The 26,538-nt window shown below is 37.1% G+C and overlaps 1 protein-coding gene across 19 annotated transcripts in view; it reads right to left on the bottom strand.

Moving 5' to 3' along the window:
- ZFHX4 (zinc finger homeobox 4) overlaps positions 1 to 26,538 on the bottom strand; it is a 271,320-nt gene that overhangs the window by 30,082 nt on the left and 214,700 nt on the right. For 8 of the 19 annotated variants that reach the window (XM_072999052.2, XM_078393540.1, XM_078393536.1 and 5 more), the window contains 3 exons: positions 12,566 to 12,688; positions 3,259 to 3,395; positions 1,368 to 1,568 (listed from right to left, as the gene is read on the bottom strand). The exons of 2 other annotated variants lie outside the window; for them this stretch is intronic. In XM_072999052.2, coding sequence (XP_072855153.1) covers positions 1,368 to 1,568; positions 3,259 to 3,395; positions 12,566 to 12,688 — 461 coding nt within the window. The remainder of the gene's footprint in view (positions 1 to 1,367; positions 1,569 to 3,258; positions 3,396 to 12,565; positions 12,689 to 26,538) is intronic. 9 more of the 19 variants (XM_072999056.2, XM_078393545.1, XM_078393541.1 and 6 more) reach the window with 3 other exon arrangements.

Genomic DNA, 26,538 nt, shown 5'->3' with positions numbered 1-26,538 from the left:
AATCAAAAAGTCCCCAGCAAGAGAGACAGAGAATTATTGCAAGTTCTCATTTCCCTTTACCTGTCATGAGCACTTTAAATGGCTTGTGAGTCAGGCAATACCAAGTTATTACTTCTGTTGTCTCTAATAAAATCCAGTCTTACACATGACTAAGTCAATACAATAGACATGTCCTGAAACTGGTAAAGATTTTCTACTTTCTTCAAACCAGTTATTTTAATTATTTTAGTGATTACGATTGTTTGTGAACCTCTGACATTACATTTGTAGATTTTATGGCCTAGGTATGTGATTCTAAGTGTATTTTTACATGACATTTCAAACTATGTTTTAGCTTATCTTATAATTAATAATGATAATAAAAAAAAAACTGAAGAGCTAAGGCTTTTTCCAATTATATATGAGCCAGCGTTTTAAACACAGTTAGATGGGAGTGCCAGTCCTGCCCCCTCCATCAGTGCGTTGCTTACAATTTCAGCACTGTGTCTAAAGAGGTAGCTGTTCATATGCAGGCTCTACATGCAAGCAAGAACCCTGGAAAATATGGGGTTTTCATCACATGTAGCACCTACACATGAGCAGCTACACTTTCCTTTTCAGACTTGCCAATGCAATGATAACCAAAACAACAATGGAGTGCAACACTAAAACTACATTATGAACGCTGCAATATATATTGCTTGGATTTCATTAATCAGACATTCTAGACATTGATTGTATACTCTGAGAATGTGGGTTTTATACATGATATAAAGTAGCAGCCCTGAGAATATTAGTCTTGTGAATGTAAACTGATGTACTTTTCTTCTACCATATTACATTTAGTTTCTTATTCATGTTTACCTGTTGTTCTTTCAAAATACTGTACATAACACAACTAAGAAAAACAGAATACAGGTCAAGTTATGATAGCATCTCTATTGTGAGTTTCATAATATATTTTATGGAAATATTTAAATGATTTTGGGTATTCTTCTCTTCTTTATTAGCAATTGTTCACCTCATAAAATTAGCAATAAACACTCTATAGAGTTTTTAATAGAACATAATTTACAATAACTGAGATGAATAATTCTCTATGGGAGAAGATAGTCTTAGATCTATTTAGAATGTGTGCAGAGGCACACAGGTGACCGCCTTGATCTTCAAAGCCTGACTTTAATGAGAGCTTCAGACTCTTGTGTCTTTCAAAATTAGGGTTAAGTGAACAGGCCAAAAGAATGAAGAAAGTTATTAGTATAACTAAGAAGAGATCTCAGGGGCCTAAGTTTCAAGTCTCTACTTCTAGCTACTAGGCTAGAATATATTTAGCATCATTTATAGGCCATAGGTATGTCAAATGCATATGCAGCATTTTAAGCACTTACTGTCATAAGCAGTTTCTCCACACAGTCAGGTGAGACACTGTGCAAATGGGTCAAATGCAATTGGAGATGCATTTTGTTGCTCAAGACATCTTGGCAAAGAGGACAGCAGATAACAGGCTGCATAGAGTGCTGTGACAGGACATGCATCTGGATGCGATTTGGGTCTCTGCTATTGTAGTTACAATAAGGACACTGGTAAAACTGAAAAATATCCAACAGAAATTCAGCCTGTTAAAAAAGCATTTACAGCACAGGCCTATGCATATTTACTCAAAAACAAACCTGAAGGAGTCCAACTGGACTTGTTCTCAGCTAAATGGGTATAGGATACAGTCTTAATGACCTGAAAAACAACCTATTCATACAGTAATATTTTTTCTGGTCTCAAAAACATAATACCATGTTTTCCCAAAAACAAGACAGGGTCTTATATTAATTTTTGCTCCAAAAATGCATTAGGGCTTATTTTCAGGGGATAATTTATTTTACAGTGATATCATCTTCTGGTTGCTGCACAATGGTGGAAGGCAGGGTTTCACTTAACTGGGATTTATTTTTGGGATAGGGCTTATATTTCGAGCATCCTGAAAATCATACTAGGGCTTATTTTCAGGTTAGGTCTTATATTCGGGGAAACAGGGTATGGTGATGCCCATTCTGTTTGTCTCAATTTCTTAGTAAATCCATCCCACTAGCTTCCAAACACATATTTAATATGGGGAAACAACTTTTTAAAAAGTGGGGTCCAGGTTAGGAAAGGTTAGGTCATCAATCACAATTCTTTGGCAGCAATGATTGTTTCATTGGTTACATAAATTAATTCTTTTGGCTTCTTCACAACATGCTTTATGCTGCTTTACTTATGACAGCAATGGCAAACCTATGGCACATGTGCCACAACTGGCACGCAGAGCCCTCCCTGTGGGAACACGAGCCATAGGTTGTCGGATTGCTACTCTCCCTCCCCAGCAGCCAAACCTGAGGAGGCAGCTCCAGCCACGGTGCTGGCACCCCGACAGGTGGTGGGTTATGGCATCTATTCTGCATCTTGCTGTGTTTTAAGTAGCTGGACAGGAATCATTTTAAAAGGAAGAAGACACCTCAGGATCAGCCAAATATCTGTTAATGCCACCTAGAGACTTTAGGTATTCTCACTAAAAGACTGAAAACCTGTTGCCTTAAATTATGCTACAAAGGTTTGGTAAAATAAAATTATCTAGCTTAATGGTTCCCAACCTTGGGTGCCCAGGTATTCTTGGACTAAAACTCTCAGAAGCCTTCACTACTAGCTGCGCTGGCTAGGATTCCTGGCAGTTGTAGTCCAAGAACACCTGGAGACCAAAAGTTGTGACTCACTAATCTACGTGATGGTGATTTTTGGAACTGAATACATCCCTCCTCCATTCTGTGAGCCAACAGCTTCCCTGCAATGAAAGAGATCCCAAAGAATCCTCAAAAGGTTTTGGGGTAATCAGAAAATTTTAATTTCTTTAAAACAATGTGGCTGGTGACATTATCAGCCTTATGCAACTTAAGTTAAAGCAACAGGATTTCGGCTAAAGTTTGAGTTTGTAGTTTCCAAAGTCCCCTGCTATTCTGTGATATATGTTCTCAGTTTCATTTTGTGGACTTTCTTCAATACTGTTTAGTCCCCAAGCAACAATCTAAATAGAAAATGTTCTCGTACTTTGTTATGACATAACAATTTGGTTTTTATAGTAACTATATTCTTGTCCCCTTTTACTTCAAATGTTAAAAGAGGTTTGTAGCTATTCAGTGCTGGCAGGAATAGCAAAGCACAAGAGGAATCAACATAAGAAATAATTTTTCCAGAAGTATCTAGGAAATGGGCAAAGTCATAAAGCAGCACAATTCTAACAGTATTGTTTACCTGGTCATGACTAAACTTATTTTCCTCAGAAAGTTTGGGCTTTTTGGATGCACCATCTTCTTCTTTTGCTGGAAGTAGTGGTTGTTCCCCTGCTGCAATATTTACTTTGGGTTCCTTCTCTGGTGTGCTTATTCCTGCTTTTAAGACAATATACAAGAGGATTTTAAAAATAGTTAACATTTTTGCTAGGGCTTAGTCAGAAATTACTCCTATGGATCTCTCATTGTAATTTTAAGTATTGCAGGGCTACTTATTAAAGTGAAACTATTTTTTGAAATGGAATAGGTACAAAGGTGACAGCAGTCTTATCTTTGAAGCAGTGCAAACTCTATAAGTACTGTACATTAAAATGCATTATTTTCTCTTGTTTAGATAACCCTTATGTTGCCCTAAAGAGTAATCAATAACTAGCTCTCTCTAGTATCTCCATCCGAAATGTTATACCATATTAAATTAAATTAAATTGTTATCCTCTTTATTTTTCAAAATGATTATTTAAAAAGAAATAATTATTTATTTTACTAAAATATCTAAGCAGCAGAATTATACTGGGCAAGCAAGTTCTTCTTAGTTACAATATTTTAATCACCTAGAATAAAGTTTAGATTGTATCCCAATCTAACCATGACTGGAGAAGACCCTATGAAATAATCAGTATCTAAATAAGTCACAACTAATTTTAAACTAACAGATTTTAGTGGGCTAAGCATGATTGAGGCTGGATGCATCCCATGAAAAAAGAGAAAACAGGATTTTCAAAGAAATTTTTAATTGTATACAAAGATTAGTCCTATTTGTTGCACTATTAAACTTCAAATGTACTGTAAGCAATACTTAGATGAAACAACAGTAATATTTTCTACAGATAATATGTATTAATAATATGTATTGAATATTCAGGCTGAGCTAACTGCATAATATGGCCAGGCCTGCATACATCAGACAAAAGAGTACAATCCTAATTTCCCAGTCCATAGGAAAATTCTTACCAGCATCAATTTCCTAGATAATCTCTTCTGCTAGGCTGGATATTACAACAGCATTGGGTAGGCATGTCACATACATCTCATGACAAACACAAAACCTCATTTACCAGCCATTCCAATCTCATCATAGCGTGGCATCATCTGACCTTTTTTCTGCTGTTTATTATGAGTATTTCTAATTTTAACTTTCAATTTTCACCGTCTTCCAGTCAATTTGCAACTAAATTATTTTCAGGGTGAGGACACTATCACTGGACAACTGGGTGCAAATACATCTTGAAATGCAATGAAGCTAAACCATTGATTGCTATCAGACTCAATGTAAATATATTGTTCAGGGATAATCTGACTGAATGCTGTGCATGAAAATTTATCTTGATTTTTAAAATCCACACTGAACTCAAATAAATGAACAAATTGTAACTCTTTGTCTAATAACCTGGTTTAAATTTTAAAATAAGACCATGACAGTTACTTAAACAAACAAACAATCATAGTAAAAAATATCAGCAACGTCATGCACTAGAGAGAAGATAAAAACAAGTACTTGTAACTCTTTATCATTATGCATTTTATATTTATAAAACTATCTTAAATATGAGTAGAAATCATTTGAAGCAAATACAAAATCCTGTATAAACATAAACAATTCTGAAGAACCTGAAGATATATATTGTAGTACTTTTGCATTTTATAACAAATGGGTTACAATTTACTGCTGCGTATGTTGCAGGGTATTTGATTCCTACTTTTTAAAAAAAACAGTGAATTTCTTACTGATCAATATTTATAGAATTGATTGTATTTAAGCACAACTGTAATTTTAAGGAATTTTAATAGTAATAATACCAGATTTTCAGAAAAAATTTTTTTCATGCTATTTAATGTTCCAGTCATTTCAACAGGCCAAACGGAAAAAAATCAAACCAAACCAAACTAACCAACAAATAAGTAGGTCTATTCAAGCTCTATCTGTGAACTTGTAGAGTTTTGGGAATCAAGTATCTGTTTGGTGATTTGCTGACATCTCATTATTTTTGAACATAATTGACCACAGTTTTATTGAATAAGGCTTATTTCACAGGCTGATTAGAAAATAGGGGAACTCTTTGTGACTTTTGCTTTATTTTTGTGGCCACCAATATAAAAATCACTGCATTTTAGTGCACAGCTAAAAATATGCTCATTTTAGGAAAAGGAAGTCAATTTTGCCAGATCTTTTAAGCATTTTTGCAACTCTTAGAAGCCTAGGTCCTTTCTGTTCTCCACATGTTCTCCAAAGCGGCTTAAAACAATATGAGTAAGTCCTCACCACCATTTTATTAGGCACAATCCAAAGAAACAAAACAAAACAAAGCAAAACAAATATGAAAACATGTAGCACCTTAAAGACTATTATATTTTAATATGAGCTTTCGTGGACATGTGCACTTTGTCACATTAAAATATAATACTGTACACGTTTTTGTATTTTGTTTTGTTTCTTTGGATTTTGCCTGATACGCTTGCACAGACTAATACAGCTACCTCTTCTATAACTACAAGAATTATTGGTGTGAGCACAATTATTTCTGGCAGGATAAGGAAAAGGTATTTTGTGGGGGGTGCTTGTCTCACACTTGGTGGCCCTTGTATTTCACCAGAATTTCTGCTTTGGAAGCAAAATGTAGAAAAATGCAGCACAAATATTTCAGAAAAGTTATTTCCAAAAATAGCTTGACTATCTAAATGCAGTCCTTCTCAGTAAGCATCCCTGAAGACAATGGATTGTCTGAAACAAAAGCTATGTTATTTATTTGCTCTCATTTGCACCTACTGAGAGTCACTGTTGATAACACTTACTGTAATTGGTCATTGAAATAATTTTGAAAGAGGATACAGTACAGCATTTTTGGAAATCTTTCACCACTAAACACTTCCCTATACCTATATGAAACAGAGGACTTTGTTTTGGATTTTCAAAATTATTGGTATAAGCAAATTCATCATTTTATCATACTCAATGTATCACTGTCCTTAAAACATCACACACTACCTGTGAAAGACACTTTTTATTATATCTAACATTCCTATTTCATATCTGGATAAGGATGCACATTGACTTATTTATAGTACAGTATTGCTGCTGTGTTTTATAGCATAAATGTATAAGCTCATATTTAAATATGGTAAGCCATTAATATACAATAAAATAAAAATATGGGAATACAGCATTCTGATTTTTCATCATCCTGCAAATGAAGTTTGTACAAGTTTTATTTACAACATTCTCTGTTAGAAGTAAATTGCTGTTAAAATAAAAATGCTGCTTCCTGTTTCCTGATTTTGATTTTTTTAAAGTGTAGTTTTACATGGCCCGCAGTAACCAGTCTTACAGTTATTCTTGCATTTTGTGCTTTGTAATGGTCTCATCACTAGATGTAATAAAGTAATTGAACTGAACTGTCTTGCAAATTCTGAAACCTTCCAAAATTCTGAGTAGAAATATTATGCCCACATCTACACTTTTTATTGTTAAAGGAAATCCTTAATAGTTGAAAAACACAAATGTAACAAAAACAAAGACTTACTAATTGTACTAGAGAGGGCCATACAAGACTATTTTCTTGGCTAATACTCATTGCTACCTCCTAGGTATGTAATATTTGACAATTTGTTTCCTTTTACATAGTTAAATTAGAAGAGCTCACACTTTCTTTCTTTCTTTCTTTCTTTCTTTCTTTCTTTCTTTCTTTCCTGTCTACTAAAAGACTGTGTTCAAGACAACTTACTAAATTTTTAAATAAATAAAAACAGATAAAATGATATTTAGTTAAACGTGTGAAATCATGTACTCCTACTCTGACATAAAACCACTAAAATCAAGCAAATACAAAAAAACATTAAAATCAACAAGGACACAGCTTAAAACAACATAGCATGGCAAGTTGTACATCATATGCCAATCTAAAAAGATGTGTTTTACTCCCTTCTTAAAATCAGTCAGAATGGAAACAGATAGCAACTTGGAAGTGAGCATGTCCTATAGTCTTGAAGCCACACAGGAGAAGCCCATCTCCTGTATACTTTTAGGCAAGCCTCTGAAACTTGTGGTATTTTTAAAGAGGGCCTCTCCATAAGATCTTAATGTATGGACAAGTTCATGATTTACAACTGCATAGAACTTCCTGTGATGAATGGGCCATCAGTGAATATTTAATCACGATACATGCATAAGGAGGATTCTATTCATGTCCTTTTCTGATATGTGTATCAGCTGAACAAACATATTTGGCCAGATACTTCTTGCAAAGGCCTTTGATTTGGTTAGCAGGGGTGGCCTTTTTAAAATATTTCCGAGATTGGATGTCCACCTTGACTCCTTAACATCATCAGGTCCTGAAGGGCACTGTAGTTTTTGATGGCTCAATATCAGATCCCTTTGACATCTGAAGCAGAGTGAAACAGGACGGTGTCCTTGTGCCAACCCTTTGTGAGATCTTTTTTGCTGTCATGCTGAAGCACACTTTTGGAACTGCAACAGAAGATGCCCATCTTCGGACTAGATCAGATGGAAAGCTCTTTAATCAGATTGATAGCGAACACCAAAGTCCAGCTGAAATGCATGTGGGACTTCCTCTTCGCCGATGATGCAGCTGTTATTGCCCATTCTGCTGAAGAGCTCCAACAACTTATGAATCGTTTTAGCAAGGTCTGCCAAGATTTTGGACTAACAATCAGCGTGAAGAAAACACAAGTTATGAGCCAGGGCGTGGACTAACCTTCCTCTATTGCCATTTCTACACAAGAATTGGAGGTTGTTCATGATTTCATGTACCTTGGCTCAACAATCTCTGACACTCTGTCTCTAGATGACGAGCTGGATAAACGCATTGGCAAAGCAGCTACCACATTCTCTAGACTCACAAAGAGAATATGGCTTCATAAGAAGCTGACGGCATATACCAAGATCCAGGTCTATACAGCCTGTTTTCTGAGTACATTCTTGTACTGCAGTGAGTCCTGGACCCTTTGTGCATGGCAGGAAAGGAAGTTGAACACGTTCCATATGTGTTTTCTCCAACACATTTTTGGTATCACCTGGCAGGACTGAGTTCCAAATAGAACAGTCCTAGAACGAGCCGGAATTGTTAGCATGTATACATTACTGAAACAGTGACATCTACGTTGGCTTGGGCATGTTGTGAGAATGGCTGGTGGTCAGATTCCAAAAGATCTGTATGGAGAATTAGTGCAGGGAAATCGCCCCAGAGGGAGACCACAGCTGCGATACAAAGATATCTGCAAGTAGGATCTGAAGGCCTTAGGAATGGACCTGAACAGATGGGAAACGTTGACTTCTGAGCGTTAAGCCTGAAGGCAGGTGGTGCATCATGGCCTCTCCAAATTTGAAGAGACACTTGTTCAGCAGGCCGAGACAAAGAGGCAGTCCTGAAGCCAGCAAAATCAGACAGCTGGACAGGGGACAGATAGTATTTGTCTTTAGTGTGGAAGGGATTGTCACTCTCAAATTGGTCTTCTCAGCCACACTAGATGCTGTTCCAAGACCTCTATTCACAGCATGTTATCATAGTCTCTCAAGACTGAAGGATGTCTACACACATCTTGCATTTCAAAATATGATACAGAAACTGAATCTAAGAGTATCAAGATGAACTTTGCCAGCTCTCGGGTTCATGTCACAGTTCAGCACCTTGGCAAGTGCCTGATAAATGACAACCAGAATACTCCACATGCAAGATAATTAAGATCAGTACTTACACTGTTAAAAAAATGAGAGGTCTCAATACCTGAGTCCTAGAAATCACACATACTGCCAAAAATACCATTTGCCCAAATCCCAGATTTGTCTACTCAATAGTATAATTAGATTTTTGTAAATTATTAGTTGATTCTAATATTCAAGATATAGTCCTGGCAATGGACTTTCCCAAACAAAAGGTGATTCCTGCCCAATTTTATTCTTAAGGCTGCAATCCTTTATCTACTTAGGAAACTTGTGATGCAGTGGTTAAACTGCAGTGCTGCAGCCAAAACTCTGCTGACGATGTACGTTCAGGTAGCTGGCTCAAGGTTCATTCAGCCTTCCATTCTTTCAAGGTTGGTAAATTGATTACCCAGCTTGCTGGTGGGGCAGTGTGTAATCTGCATAATTAAACTGTAAGCTGCCCAGAGAGTGTTTGAAGTACAGTTGGGCAGTACATAAGCAGTTGAGTAAAAAACAACAAACCACCTCCAAAAAAACACCATATGTTCCCAAGTCTGTGCAGTATAACATGAAAAAACTTGATACAATGGACTGACCATGAAACAATCTCAATTCAAATATTATGACCAGTTTATGGTCCATATCACATGGGATTGTAATATATGCTCTTATATTTTCATCCCTGGTGCAGTTTTAGGCACTTTTTTCTTAACATAGAGTATTTATTATCAGCAGTTCTCAGTTTCTGCACTACAGTTGAAGAATACAAAGCTTTTAAGTCCAAAGCAACAATTATTGTTAAATAAACATTTGATGATTCAAACCTGAGTGCTTATTAAAAAACAAGCCTTTTATTCTAGTGCATTTTCTGAGCAAAAATGCACATCAAATACATGTCTTACTATTTAGAGAAAGTACAAGTACACCTGAATTATAGGGAAATATGACAACCATCTGCCTTATAATTTTGAAATCCTAAAAAGCAATTTTTATAAATACATTTGTGTTCATAAAGGGTGATATCCAGGCAAATATGTTGATTAATGAAATAAAGTACTGATAAAATATAAACAGATACATTTTTTCATTTTTATAAATCAGGGTATTTGATAGTGAAGGAGTTCTCATATAGATGATGTTATTCAAACTGAAATTAGTTATAAAGTTATAAAAGCTTGTAGTGTATACTCTTCTAAATAGACTAGAATTAAAGAATATTTCTATTGCAGCAATTAAGGTGGATTTCCATTGCTCCTGTTTACTGCTTTATTAAAAAAAATTGTTCCCCTTAGCCATGTCAGAAACATATTACATTTTCTATGCAAATGTATTAATCTGGATAAATACCACATTAATTTTTACACTATGTTGTGTTGTAATTTGGATTACAATTAATCTAAAGTGGCACTAGATTTAAATGAAAATATAAATGAGGCTTTAGGAGCCTCTTTTCTGAATGAATATTCAACAAACATAGCATGCTTATTGGCAAGTCTCCTTTTGAAAGTCTCAAGCTGAGATAAGGAAGGCAATGCAGAACAACAGCTTACACAAGTGTTTGGGCACTAAACATTAATTCATCCTTTTCCTAATAGATTATATTCTAAAGAAGGGTTATAGCACTTTTCTATCTAACTCGTTAAAACTGTGATTAACTTATTGGTTTTCCTGGGACTTCCCTGGCAAGACTTTCTACACTTAATTCAGGAGAAGAAAGTTCAAATTAACATTCAATTATACATAAGCAGTTATGCAGTCATTAGCCATAGTCATCAGCTGTGCTAAGAATGAAGTCTATGGAATGAATGTTTTACACAAAGAAATAATTTTGAGAATTCTATCAAAGGCTTCAAAAGGTCAAGTATGGAAATGTGAAATAAGAACCATTTCCCAAAGCTTGTTATAAAAGCAACAGAGCAAAATTTGCCTTTAGCAACATTTGGTTTTGTAACTTTTCCATTACTGGATCCTCAATGAAACCATAATAAGCCCAAGTGCTACCTCTTTCAGTACCTCTTACATATGCCACCTTCCAAGGAATGGACAGGTATAGTTTAAAAGAAGCCTAGAGAACAAATGCTGCCCCAAACAGCTCTTCTTCAGCATCTTGGGTTCATAATCAAAATAACCTCAGTGCAACTGAGGTTTCTGAGTAGTAATAAATATTGACCTCAACACATTGACAGACAAGAGCAAACTGTGCTTTATTTCGTAAACATGAATAAATCTTGTGTAAAGGCAAAGACCTTTATCTTCAGGCAGGCTTTTTCTTCATGATTGGTGGTCTGAGAGGGATTTTTAAATGGATTGTTGTGCTCTGTTGTCTTTAAATGTGATTTAATATTGATTTGATTTACCATTTCAATATAATACTTTTATTTTTTTTTTAATATTTGTATACTTACTGATTTTAGCTTTTAAATACTGTTTGTTGCTGTTGTTTTGATTTAAATGATGTAAGCCACCATGGGTTGTTTTGAGAAGAACGGCAGGATAAAAATATTTTAAAGAAATAAATATTAAAAATGAAATACGTTTATACATTTCTCATATATTTTAAACAATATTTTGGAATATTTCTCCAAATGTTGGTCAATTCAGATTTAAATAAACTTTAATGTAAAATGGTATTTTCTGTATAACTAAATGTTTTTATGGTGAATACAAGCTCCGTTATATGCTGCTGTCGCTGGGATACAAGGAAAAGATATATGACTACCTGAAACTAATAGGCTTCAGCCTGTTTCAACACTTCTTCTGCTTCAATGAATCCAGCATAATGTAACTAGGAATAGCGTGCAACAAAAGTAGCCAATGTAATATTCATTGTGACCATAGATTTCCATCTCATACATAAAAAGCATGGATGAAGTCACATAGTTGCCAAATCAAACACAGAAAAAGTCTTGTGTACCCTTGCCAGATGCTAGCCTTGGGTTTGTTTGTGCCCAAGTAAATGTCATGACATAGGAGTTTTGTTTTCAAAGACAGTAGCTTTCATTACTTGGGTTTCTATGTTCCCAGAGATCAATATTACCCAACTCATAATCCGTTTTCAATGATATTTCCTCTTTCCTAGTCTGAATCATCTTTAAACTTCTTCACCAGATTTTCTGTTTTTTTCTTCTTCTTCTAAATACCAGATAAATGCCCAGGAAGTGGGAAGATTCCTCAATACAAGTAATCATATTTCAAGAACAGAGAGTGAGGTGGGGGAAGAAACATTCCTATGTTCTTAGGACTGTAAGGGAGACAAAATCTTAAAATGGGAAAAATTCAAGTGGTATCTAATCCCATGCTTATGAAAAATTAATATGCCATCAGAGGAATCACAAGTACAGCTAAGATTAATGAAAGGCGCTTAAAAAATTACAAGCACACAAACTGATTTGATTAAAAAATAATCTCACTAGTTGTCCTATAATATTCTTCAACTTATCCGCATCTATCCTGTCAGACGGTTATGATTAAAAATAGGTCAATGGGAGGCTACTGTTAGAAATCACATGCAAAATACACATGCAGTAGATAATAATAGGAAAGTCCAGACGGTTTTAAATGAAAGACTATTTAATAAGATTTTTTAAGGAGTGACAAAATTCTAGCATCTTACCCGAGTCTTTACTAGCTTTTTTGCCTTCACTATTATTTCTCTCTTTCTCACGCGTGTCTTTATTATCAGCAACAGACACTGATGAGCTTTTAGCAGAACCTTCTGCATCTTCAACTTGTTCTTCTGTGAATGAGCATAAAAGAATTAAAAGAAGCTGACTTAGTCACCATTCAACATGAGTTATGAACATGATCTTTAATAAGATCAGCACTAAATTTAATGAGCTTTTTAAAAAAATGGAAAAATAAAAAAGTGGAAAAGAATGGCACTTTAGAGATATCAGATATTAATTATTAATAAACTGTAAATTTGCAGATTCAGCCCAGAAATTGTAAACATTTTTTGAGAAAATGTACACTGATAACCATTCTGATAGATCAGATGTTTCTTGTTTGCTATTCATTGGCTAGAAATAATTTGTGTCAATAAGAATAGTACACAATTCAGATCTGAACAAAGGAAGGCAGATGTAATATATTTAAAAGCGAAGAAAAACCCTAACATAAATCTTATTAGAGTCTGTACATGCTGCTAATTGCAAATATGCAAGTGATATGTTGAATAAAAACCTTGAGAATTCTCACTTTTCATTTCCAAAATAAGTTATTCAGATTAGATGACTCAACTTGGTGTATCACTTCTAAGGAAGTGGCATTACCCATACCTTACTTATATGTTCACACCAGTTAGATTACATGAAAATCTTCACAGTAACTCAACCCAATTTAATTATTCTGTAAATCTTAGCTATGCTGCTACTAGTGGATTAATCTGTTTATACAGTTAGCTTCTATGCTAGGGCCATGTAGCACTAATCCGTGAAAGGCCTACTGTTCCTTTTCATCTTGTGATCATTTGTCTCTGACTGTGCTGATGTCACATTTTAATGAATTTTAGCAATCTGAGTAATGGCAGATAACCAGACTTGCAACTCCCTACAGCACAGCATGCTGTTTTCATTGCAATACAAACAAAGAGAAAGAGAGAGAGAGAGAGAGAGAGAGAGAGAGAGAGAGAGGGTGGGAGGGAGGGAGGGAGGGAGGGAAAGGGAGAGGGAGAGAAGGAGAGGGAGAAAGCCTTATTTCCCAGTTCAGGTAGGAATTATATAAATTAGGAGGGGAAGGTAAAATGGGATTCAAAACACCAGGCTGCTCAATTTCATAAAATCTTTAATGACCATATAAATTAACCCTGTAAAGGTAAAAGGTCACAGACATGCATTTGCATACACTCCTCTATTCACTTTTGATAAGCAGAACCTTTACACAGGGAACATGATACAATTAACCCTTCAGGAACCATACAAAATGCAGCTACCGACATTTTAAGTGTCAAGCATTAACTGAAAATTACACACTGCATAAAATTTTCATTGTAAATGCTGCAGTGATTGAAAGGAGAAATTGTGGCCCCTTCCACACCCAATGTTTTATTAATAACATTCTGACAGCAGAATGAAATATCCTCTTGTCATATGGAGCAGCTGAGCACAGAAAAATTGCTACTTAGTGTATTACTTGCCAACTCTGCAGTGGAGCTATATGCACAAGCAAACCGTTGAAACCAACAATGTCAAACTACAAAAATATTTCATCCTCCATCTGGAAAACAACTCTTGCAACTTTAGATTTTAAAATCTGACCAGAAGGTTTTGTTGTAAACTAGGTGTAACAGCTACTTTATTTGACTGCACTAGAAAGGAGATGGGAGAAAGTCTCCTATTAAAAGATGTAGTTGCCACAAAGACAATCAAAAATGAGGTAAAGACCTTGCACAGTATTAGCATGCTCATTTTTCCTTCCTCTCCTCTTTCAGTGGTGTTACTAATAGTACACTGTAGGCTCCTGAGTCACAGCTGGAACCAAGGTTGTGTTTGTTAAGTTGATGGGGGAGCACAGTTTGGGATGCTGTGAGTCTGTGATCATGACTAGACAGTACTAATGCCATGGACCCCTACACTCTCACATACCATGCATCTAGCTGGAATCCACAACCCAATGCAGCCTGTGGTTCATTCATTTTAACACATGTTCTGGAAAGGATATATTTTTCTTTTTTTACTACATTACCAGCCTATTCCCTTTGGGCAGGAAAATGAAGTGCCTGAGTCATACTGAATGTCCTTATCTTTAGGACACACAGAATTTAAAAGGCTGTTGTAGTAAGCATTAATAAAACTGTGTGCACGCACACACATGTGTCAGGCAAAGAGAAAATCATGTAGGTCCTGAAAAAAGAGCCCCAGTATCATCATCTGGGTCTCATCAGACAATTTTTTCAGGGTGCTCTTTTTTCTGGTATGTGTTTTAACTATGAGAGAAATTCCCAGACATCTTCTCCTATACATCATCATAGTGTCTGACCTTAGCCTGACCCTAGCAACAGTTTGAGAAATCTAAATGTGAACAAAGAGTCTGTGTCAGCAGCAGGGAGAGATTGTGGGGTAGACTTTCCTCCATCTACTTAATCGCAAACAGCAGTTTTAGGCCATAACTTTACAGGGCTCCACCAAGCCACAAACATATAACCTTTGGAGGTGAAACTGCCCCATACCCCCTCCTCCCTTCTGTGATTTTTCTCAGACCTCTGGTACTTCCTTTGATGTAGCAAGGCAATTAGATCTAATGTTCAAGTACAGCAAGCCTGTTTTATGGTTTCGAAGGTGAGAGCTGTTTATTACAGGTTGGCTCCTGGGGGTCATAAAGGCTTTGCAAATTTTAATCATGCAAAAAACTAATCGAATGTAACTTATACACACCATAAAAATTAATATCATTATTATGCACTATTTAAATTGGCAGCCTTGTTTTTTCAATGGCAGATACATTCAGAAACATATTTGGCATTCATATCAGAAATATGTTTGGCTTTCCTTTTGTCTGACAGACAGAAATGATAGTGGAGCTGTTATAACTGTATTCTGAAAAGCAGCAAAAGAATACTCATAGCCTTATACTGCTATACTGAAAATTTCGTTAAAGGTATACAGAGAAATGTAATTGACATGCATTCAAACATGTCTGGATGTGCAGAAGAAATATAAAATAATTCCTATTATTCATATGGAATTATATATATTTTTAAAAAATCAACTTGCATTGTCTTCTGTGCAGTTATACTTCTATACACTGCTTATAGTTATAATTTTTATTTTTGGTAACTTTAAATTATAAATTAACAAAAATGTCTCAGTAAAGTGAATGCATACCCATCAATACAGTTAAAAGACCTATGACTGTGTTTTTGATATGAGCAAATCTTTGTAGCCTGTTTTAAATTTACAAGAGTTCTACCTACATGCACTTACAAATGTAGGCTTTGAAAATAAGAACATGGAGTTCAGTCATATTTTAATAGCTAACATAACACTCACCAGTGCAATATGATATTTTACTCTCACCTGGTTTTGTTTTATCTAAATTCTAAAATACCTTTGAAGTCAAATCCAAGTTGAACTACTATTAGACTATTATTCTGAAACTCCTTCTGAAGCACAGATTGTACGGCTAAAAATGCCTACCATAAAAATGGAGCAAAATAAAAATTAACAATTTGAATATGTGTTTAGTTGGCCATTATGTCTGCATGTTTGCACATGAGAGTAATTTATTTCAGAGCCCTATGCATAGCATAATGTTCTACCACTTGTTCAGATTTTCAGCACAACCATTCTTTCAAAATTTTCTTATTTGTTCCATACCTGAGCATTTTGGAGGATACAAGGGCCAGGGAGCTCAGAGCAGTGATAAATCTATCCAATAGGATTTGGGCAGCAAATTTAAGGGCTTATGCATGGAAAAAAGCCATCGAAGGGAGCTAGAGATCTTCTAAAAGAGCTATTGGCACATGAGCTCAGAAGGTAGTGGCTGAAGAATTTTACTGTGGAGATAGCTGCTTTCCCTTTTATTGGTTCAGTAAGGTCTTTGGATCTAGAGCAGTGGTTCCCAACCCTGAATAATCCAGTTGTTCTTGAACTGCAGCTCCCAGAAGCCATCATCACTAGCTGTTCTGGCCAAGGTTTCTGGGAGTTGCAGTCCAAGGATAGCTGGGTTTCCCAAGGTTGGAAACCATGGATCTAGAGTATGAGTCAGTACAGACTTCTCTTTCTAGAAGTTGATTGAAGGGGATGACTAGGCCATCCAAATGGGAAGTTTCACTATTTCTGGGCTTGGTAGCATATCGATCACTCGCACTGCTCCTGATTTTGTAGAAGGGAAGGTTAAGGGCAAATTCCTCAGGAATACCGATTTCCTATAGTTAAAATTTGTGCTGAGGCTGCAATAAGTTACTGTTCCTTCTCTTTGTAAGCTTCGTTGGGTTTGGGTTCTGAATACACATAGGTCTTCACTAGACTGAATTACACAGGGAGTGGGACACTACACTCTAGGGTTTGAAAATCACTTTGTGATATCTGTAACCATCCATCACATGTAAACAAATCTCTTTATAACACTTCTAGTATTCAAAGTTTAAAATAAATCTATGAAGTACTGATACCATTTCTATGCCCACAGCTGAACAGGGTGAGAATAAAACACCAGCAATTTATTAAGGCAACACAGCAAGAATAACTAAGCTGAGAAGTGAAACACTATAGTACTATACCAAAAGAAAGCAGATTTTCTTAATAAGAACAGGTAGTATATTAATGCTAGCTATCTGATAAATATTACTACAGATGACACTCTTGAATGAAATTTATTTTATTTATTTATTTCATTTATTATTTATTTATTTAACTTATATGCCGCCCACACTACCCAAAGGTCTCTGGCCAGGGCCCAAGCCATTTAGGGCTTTATATGTCAAAACAAGCACTTTGAAATGGGCCCAGGCAGTGACTGGTAGCCAATGTAATTTGAAAAGAATTGGCTTGATGTGTTCCATAGAGGTCCTACAACTCACCAGCCATGCAGCTGGATTCTGAACTAGTTGCAATCGCCAGACCATCTTCAAAGGCAGCCCCACGTACAGCGCATTGCAGTAATCTATACAGGATGCTACCAGCGTAACTGTCATGAGACTCTGCTCGTCCAGGTAGGGCCATAGTTTCTATAATTTCCGAAGCTGAAGGAAGGCACCCCTGGTTACTGAGTCCACTTGGGCTTCCAGAATTAGATCAGGGTCCAGGAGCACCCCCAAGCTGTGGACCCTGTCTCGTAGGAGGAGTGCAACACCATTCAGGGCAGGGAAATGGCCCTCTGGCCATTGATTTTCTTGAGCCAAGAACATCTTTAGAGAAAGGCCTTGAGAATAGAACACATGCTTGCTTTTGGCAGAATTGGCTGTATGTTACAACAACCTAATATAATTTTCAGGATTGCCAAAGCAAGCCATTTATCTAGAGTAGCAGCCAGCACTCTGCCGTATTGCAGGAAAAAAGGCAATGTCATAATGCTCACCCACACATACTGCTTTTAAAGTTGTGAAAATTATCATGCGAGAGATCGTAGCAAACTGAGGTATATCGTGCTTCTACTCAAATCAATTGTGTCTCACTTAAGTTTGAACCACTTGCTGTCATGCCTAGGGTTTCATAATGAAGCTATAAAAATCAAATCAGTTGTGTCTCACTTCAGTTTGAACCACTTGTTGTCATGCCTAGGGTTGCATAAGGAAGCTATAAAAATAAGATCTAAGGCAGAGTTGCATAGATGGGTAGCTGAGTTGTCACTGTATTCCAAACTACTGTTCAGTGGAACAACTACATTGTCCAAAGGTGAGAGCTGACAACAATTGCTTCTAATTTCAGATTTTAGGATTGCTATCAAAGGGGGGAAGTCTTGGCTCCCACAGTAATAGTATATTTAAGGGCAGCATTTTACTCACTAACGTGTGAATGTCTGCCACACAGTCCTGTGGGTAAAGCAAAGTGGTGTTCTCTCAGACAATGCTGTCAAGTAAGCAAAATCTGCCAGTGCTCGGTAAACCAGCCACTATGCACTGGGACACAGTAGACAGAAATATTGCTCTTTCTGACAGCAGCAATGATATGTGAGGTAAGAGTTAATCATCTATGCAACAGACTATCACTACTGCACAGCTCTAGCAGAAAATATATACAAATGTATGAGAAAGTACAAAATATCTGAGGCAAGATAGGTCTGTTGCTATGCCTTCCCAAAACAGGCTTGGCCCCACTTCTGACTCTGCCTAGTTCAACATCCCCACACCAACTGACACAAACAAATAATCGATGGAAGAATAACTCTTCATTTCACTTAAGGGTGTGACTACAGAGAAGGCTATTCTGTGTTGATATAAAGTTCTCTATACCACAGTATTGCCATTGTTCTTCACAAAGATATTTAATTACCCTGGAACAATGTCCTTCAAATGTCCAAATATCAAACAGCAACCTTTCTCTTTTCACCCCTCTCTGCCATTAAAACCACCCTTTTACCTACCCCCTTTTCCAGCTTTCAAATGTTTTATTTAAGAAAAATAAATTAGCAAGTGAAATAGTGCTGAACAGACAACCAGGACAGGTTCCTTGGAATTAAATGGAAAGGAGACAGAGTTCGGTATCATCAACATACTGGTGACACAGAGCCCCAAAACTCTGGACAATCTCTTTCAGTGATTTCGTATATATATTAAATAGATGAAGGATAAAAAAAAAAAGAATGGCCAGGGTGTCAAACAGGAGACCCCCAGCATCAGCTTCTTAATTCTCTCTTCCAGGAAGGACGATGATGTGCAACCTTTAGAAGTGATGGATGATTGGAAGTAATCCTTGTAATTCTAGGTGTGGATTGTAGAGAGCTTCCTAGCTGCAGCTAATACTACTTCAATTTCTAACAAATTCTCCAAGCCATGAAATTGAGGCAGTTGAGGTCCAGGTGCAGAATTTTTCCACTCTTCTGAAACAGAAGATCCAGACTCTTTGGAAGTTGGATATGACACACTGACATTTGGAGCAGAGAAACCGAAATGGTGTTCACCTTCTCCTGCTAGATCTTTGTGACCTCCCCTCCCCTGTGAACCAGAGGTGGGGGGGGGGAAGTTAGAGAAGGTGACAACCCCAGTGGGACATAAAAGTATCACACTGAAATCAGCACTCCTTGCTTAAGAGCAGAAGGTCCTGCATTTGGTGTTTCGTTTTGAGGCAAAAAGGCCTGAAGTGTGTTCAGTTGGTATGTGCCCATTGCACCCTGATAGTTGACAACCCAGATAGCTAAAGAAGCCGTGGAGTACAGATGCCTGCCCACACCATCCAGCTTGTGGCCCTCTTTACTCTAAGAAGCCAGAATGTGTCTGCCCATGGAACTGATCTGGGAAGCTGCTACAATGACAGAATTAGGTTGAGAATGTTTCAAATGAAAAATAGCTCCCTTGTCATGTACCCTATAAAAGTTCTCTATCCCCCTGGATGTAGGAGCCAACGAGGCAGGTTTCTTCCAGGTGTCCTTTTGCCAATGCCAAGAGAGATGGCACCATGCCTAGATGAACTGGGGAGAAAGCATCCAAAGAGATTTGATCATAAAGATGATCAAAACGCTGAGAGGACAGCCTGTGAGTAGCAACACTAAGGGACTGGGCCATACGGAGAACAAAATCAGAGTAAATCTTTAAATTCTCTGAGGGAGAAGGCAGGTCAGTGTCATCTATTTCAGACTAGAGCATGTGATAACTGCCGACAGAGGTTCTGAATCTGACTCGTGGAATGGAGACAAATCTGAGAAAGAGTGAGAATCCTGAGACTGGTGGGGATCTGGTGGCAGCAACAGAAGGAAGAAATGCTGGCCTAGAAGTGAGGTCTTCAGATCCAAGTTGTCTCAGATGACCAAATTAAGTATAGGAGGGTTGTGTCGCAGGTTGAACAGAAAAAGCTGCAGCAGGCTGGACAAAGCAGTGTATCTGCTGAGAGCCAATGTAGTGAGATGGGCCCAGCAGCTCTTGGATCTGAAGGAGGTACATTAGCAGCTTGCGTGAGAATAGGCTAATGGCCTGGAGGCCACTGGCTCTGAAAAGAAGTGAAGGTTTTGAATCAAAAAATGGAGCTTGCTAGCGATGATTGGATTCAGGAACAAAATAGTGAACCTGCTTGGCTGGGAGTGTGGGTTCATCATGACATGACATGCTGGGATCACCACTCCCCCTTACCCACTCAACCATGTCACTTCTGGATGCTTTAATGAGCCAGGAAGGGGAAGTATCTGGCAGCCTTCACCCCTCCAAGAATCCTGCCCAAATCCTTAGGCTGCACCAACTGAAACATATTCATTATAATGGGACATGCAAGTGCCAAAATTACATCCATAGGACCTGTTTGAACTGGAGCATCCAAGGCAGAGCAAATCCGTGTGACTTTGTCTGCAAAGTGGTGTCAAAATTCTTCACAATGGGTTTCTGAATGGTCAGCATCTTATTCTATTGGTGGGACATGTACTAAGCTCCTGACCACCCTAAACAACTTCACTGCAGGACTTTGAGCAGATGCAATGGCAATAGAGAATAATCTTTTCTTGGCTGCAGCCACTACCACAGAATAGGACTTCAAATGAACTTTAGTTCATGTTTGGTCAGATTCACTATGAATTTTCTGTCACTGCTGCTTTAGGCCCCATCCCAGTCTTTTCATCACCAGCAGCTAACTGATAAACCAGAGGTCTTGTATGTGGGAGGGGACCTTAGGGTGATTGTGTCCACAGCCCTGACCATTTCCCCATTCCAAAGGTCAGCTAGGGCTTTGATAAGACTGTCTGCCAAGGCAACAAGAAAAAGCTGTCAGGAAGCCAGTTGGATCCATCAGTCTTCTGATGTGGCGCATTCTAATTGGTTGCCCACCACTGCAGAGTTGTGAATTCCAGCAAGTCTAAACCCCACCACAGAGAGTTCCTCTACATCCAGATCGCCATCATACTGTCCAGCACAGAAGACTATGTCCAGAGTGTGCCCTGCAGCATGAATGGGCCCAAATATCAGTTGGGAGAGATCCATGGTCATTATGGAGGGCATGAAGTTCCGAGCCTTTCCTAATAAAGTGGACTAAGCATGGATGTTGAAATACTTAAGTAGTTCAAGGCTATAGGATTCCACCATCGCTTTTAACTAGAAAGTATGACCCTTGTCTTCCTGGAAGGGACTCTCCCAAAGGGGTGATCCCCCCATTGGTATTGCCTCTATAGAAGCTCCAGTTTTAAAGGTTTCTTCTCCTTCAGCTAAGTGGCAAACATCAGTGAGAGGGCAAGGTAGTGATGTCCTGATTACATTATTAGGAAACTGATGAAGCCTGAATTTTAGAACAGAGGCAGAACCAAAAATATACCCTTATATGGGTAACCTGTCTATAGTGGAATCAACCATTGAAAGAATTGCTTTAATAGCATATTTCCTTTAACTCAGAATCCTCTTTAACAAGGCCTGCATTTTTATCATTTGGAATGCCAAAGCAGTGAATGTTGTTTTTCTAATGGTACCATATAAAAAAAAAGATTTCCAAAAGGGGTGGTACTTTTCCTAAGTTGACCTACTTTCAATATTTCTTTTTCGTTCACTGCCAAGCTGTTTTATGTTACCTGTCCTATACCTCCATGAAGTTCTATAAAATATAAGAAAGTGGAGAATTCATCTTTCCTGGATCTCTTTCCAGTTTTTTTTTTTCACATAAGCATCCTTGTCAGAAGGATCAAAGAATTTTCTTCATACCTTGACCTTCTGCACCATCCCTCTCCCCCTTTGCTCTCAGAGTACAGCTGAACAAGCATCTCCTCTGGGATTTAATTCAGGAATGAGAGCTTCAACAAACCTCCCTGCCCTTTTTAATGTAGCTAACCCACATATTTTTCTATAAATATTAACATATTTAACAGATTTATCCCACCAGGTTTCATTCCATAAGAGATACCACAATAAAAGAGGATTTCATCATATTCATGAGATTGATGTTAAATAGGCTAGCCTTATTCTTAAACCCTTGACACCAGTATGAAATCTTAGAACGTAGTACCAGCCAATTAAAGCTAATGATCATTAAACCAAAACAAGAAAATGCCAATGCACAGGGATAGGGCAAAATGGTTTAGAAAACATATGTACGTGATATTTCCTTTACAGTCACTCTAACACATACAATGAAAATGCCTATTAGTACATATTTCAGTATTATAGATGATCCAAGACAGCATATAAAAAGGATGTCTAGAATTCTGAACCTAGCACTTCCATTTCTAGGGCACATTCCTGTTGGAAACAGAAGTATCCTGTTTCCCCTAAAATAAGGCCTAACCTGAAAATAAGCCCTAGTATGATTTTTCAGGATGCTCCAAATATAAGCCCTACCCCAAAAATAAGCCCCAGTTAAGTGAAACCCCACCCTCCACCATTGCACAGCAACCAGAAGAAGATGACATGACTGTATTTGAATAAACGTAGATTGTTGTACATGAAAAAATACAACATCCCCTGAAAATAAGCCCTAATGTTTTTTTGGAGCAAAAATTAATATAAGACCCTGTCTTATTTTTGGGGAAACAGGGATGTTGCCTTAATAATTCTATAAAGCAACGAGTAAATAACAGAGAGAAATGTAATCTTGTAGCCTTCTATTGACTGTGCCTATTAAAACAAATTATATATATTTGTCATTAAAAGCGTTGCACAATTGGTCACCTGTTAACAGTGCAGTTACAGCTGTGACATCTATGTACTCAAAGTACGGATAAGATAGAAGGTGACAAACTCATTGAAATCAATGAAAACCAGAACCATCCTACATCCAAGGCGTCAAAGGAAAAAGAAAAATTACACACATACAATAGGTTGGCTCCAGATGCCCTCTGAATCAATGATATTTCATTTAGTCATAAATAAAAAGCACCGTAGTTTCAGCTAAGCTTTTTTATGTATGACTTAATCTGAATGCAGCTATTCATATTTAAAGTAAAAATATATAAATTTATATGCAAATATTATCAACTTCATAGTTAAACTGGATGAGTTAGTGCCTTGTATTTTCTTTTACAGCACGATCCTATACTCAACTGAATGTGGTTAGCTTTACACTATAATTAAAATAGACTAATTGAATTAGAGACTGGCTGCATTAAAAAAAATCCAAACCAAATGTATCATGAAACTTTAAAGACTAACAAATTAATTTTAATATGAACATTTATGAATTACAATCTACTTGTTCAGAAACAGACTGACAAAGCTATCTGACTTCTTTTGATACTAGCATTCAGAATTAGTTCTCTTCCTTATCCTTTTCCCTGAAATCCCACTGTTGCAATGATAGGCAACTTCAAAAGCTCTGGGGCAACTGTACAACAATAACAAGTAACCGTGGCAATGTTAATAATGTCATCAAACAATAAATATTGCCAATATCCTTATTGTTAGCTCTGAAATGTAAGTTTTTTGTTTGTGTTTTTGAAAATCCAACTACATTTTTTTGAAAATCCAAATACATTTTTTTTTTAAATGATGTTGATTGCAAGTTAGAAATTAACAAAGGAATCACAGGCTGAAATCCTGTTGCAGAGTTACATAAATGGTGTAGCTTTTGGAGGCAAATTGATCTAAGTTAAGACATCTCTACAAAAGCAATCTGTAGCATGCTGAGTCATGCAATTCAGTATGGAACAGATAGTATCTATGGAGATTCCAGAAATTACATAATTTGTTTAACTGTGCAGCAGGATTTCAGCCAGAGAGCCATAATGGGGAAAAATTCCAAGCCAATGAGAAACAGAAATTATTAACAGTATTCAAATGTAAATAGAAACATCTAGGAGAAGGTAAGGTAAATTGAAATGCTCTTATACACATTAACCATAATAAAGAATTTGAATTAATGAATTTATTTATTACGGTCGGGTGACCAGCTCATAAAACATATTATGTGGCTAAAATATAAAAAATGCAGTTTAAAAATGTACAACCAGTTCATAAAACATATTATGTGGTTAAAATATACAAAATGCAATTTAAAAAGTGTACAACATGTAATTAATTGTGCACTGGTTGTAATTTAACATGCACCTGACTAGAAAACTGTCCCCAAATCCAATAAACATCCAATATTTAATTTTACTTGTGGATTTCCCCCTGACTTTTACTAGTGACTTTTCAGGTTGTGTATCTGATGTTAGTGTGGAAGAGCCCTGGTGTACCATGATATGAATGTACTTCTGTTATTATAAAATACAGAACTCATCCCACTGAAAATAAAAATAAAAAAAATACAAACTGTAATTGGTAGAATAAATGATTAAGTAGAAACCTATGAATAAAATTATACTTTGGAAGCAAAAAAGCAACCAGGGGTTTTGTGAGACCATTAGGTAAAGGTAAAGGTTCCCCTTGACATTTTCAGTCCAGTTGTGTCCGACTTTAGGGGGTGGCGCTCATCCTGCGTTTCAAGCCATAGAGCCAGAGCTTGTCCGAAGACAGTTTTCCGTTTTCACGTGGCCAGCGTGACTAGGGAACGCCAATCTACCTTCCCACTGAGACGGTACCTATTTATCTACTTGCATTTACATGCTTTCGAACTGCTAGGTTGGTGAGGAGCTGGGACAAAGCAACGGGAGCTCACTCCGTCACATGGATTCGATCTTACGACTGCTGGCCTTCTCATCCTGCAGCACAGGCTTCTGCGGTTTAATCCACAGTGTCACCACGTCCCATTAGAGACCATTAGAAGATACTAAAAAAGTGAAAGAGTATGGGTAAAGGAAAATTGGGATGTTTTAGAGAAGTGAAACAGATTCTTTCCTACAGAACTTGTTCAAGGAATACCCACACACATGCTTTCTGGCAATGTAATGGAAGAATTATGTTAAATGATGATGAGAAAGAATGATGTTTTTGGACTGATTAAAAAATCATCTGAAACAGATGGCATCCCTCTCCCAAGTTATTAAGAACTGCAATGTGAAACGGATGGATTATGGAAGGGAATCAAATTGTCAAGTATCACCAAAACCATTCCCCAAACACCCTTTACCTGAAAAGTGGAAAGTGGCTAATGCAACACAGTGAATTTTATAAAAGACACTAAGTGGACAAAGAAAGGGCCACACCTAAAGATAAAACCACTATTTCAACATAAAAACCTAAGATCATGGCCACTGCCCCCATCACTCCCTGGCAAATAGAAGGGGAAGAAATGGAGGCAGTGACAGATTTTACTTTCTTGGGCTCCGTGATCACTGCAGATGGTGACAGTAGCCATAAAATTAAAAGACACCTGCTTCTTGGGAGGAAAGCAATGACAAACCTAGACAGCATCTTAAAAAGCACAGACATCACCTTGCTGACAAAGGTCCGCATAGTCAAAGCTATGGTTTTTCCAGTAGCGATGGATGGAAGTGAGAGCTGGACCATAAAGAAGGCTGACCGCTGAAGAACTATTTCAAGCCACAGAGAATGAATCTGTCAAAATACTATCAAGAATCTACTCACAAATATAGAAAACCAAACCATGGCCGACAGACTAGCATTGTTCAATATACTTTCTAATCCCCAAGAAAGGAGATACCAAGGGATACAGTAACTCTTTAATTTTCTATGGAATCAAAGTGATGTGTTTATATCTTATTTTATATGGAGCAAGAAATGCCTGATGTTCCAGCTGGATTCTGAAATGGAAGAGGCATTTGAGACCATATTACAAATATCTGCTGTCTATTGGAGCACACCAAAGAATTTCAAAAGATCAATCTATATTTTATAGACTACAACACAGCAACTTGATTGCTCTGATGCATAATGTATTTTGTAGACAACAAGCTACCATTAGGACAGAATATGGAGAGAAAGAATGGTTTCCTATAGGCAAATGTGTCAGACAAGGGTGCATTTTATCCCCTTATCTGTTAAATCTACTCAGAACATACTATATGGACAGCCACACTAGATTCAGATGAAGGAAAATTAGCGCAAGAAACACCAATAATTTGTGACATGCAAATGACACCATCTTACTGGCAGAAAGTTGCAATGCTTTGAAATGACTTTTAGTGAAA

The sequence above is a fragment of the Pogona vitticeps genome, chromosome 4 (assembly GCF_051106095.1).
Source record: "Pogona vitticeps strain Pit_001003342236 chromosome 4, PviZW2.1, whole genome shotgun sequence".
In the NCBI taxonomy this organism is placed as follows: domain Eukaryota; kingdom Metazoa; phylum Chordata; class Lepidosauria; order Squamata; family Agamidae; genus Pogona; species Pogona vitticeps.
This window is presented reverse-complemented; position numbering and strand designations above follow the sequence as displayed.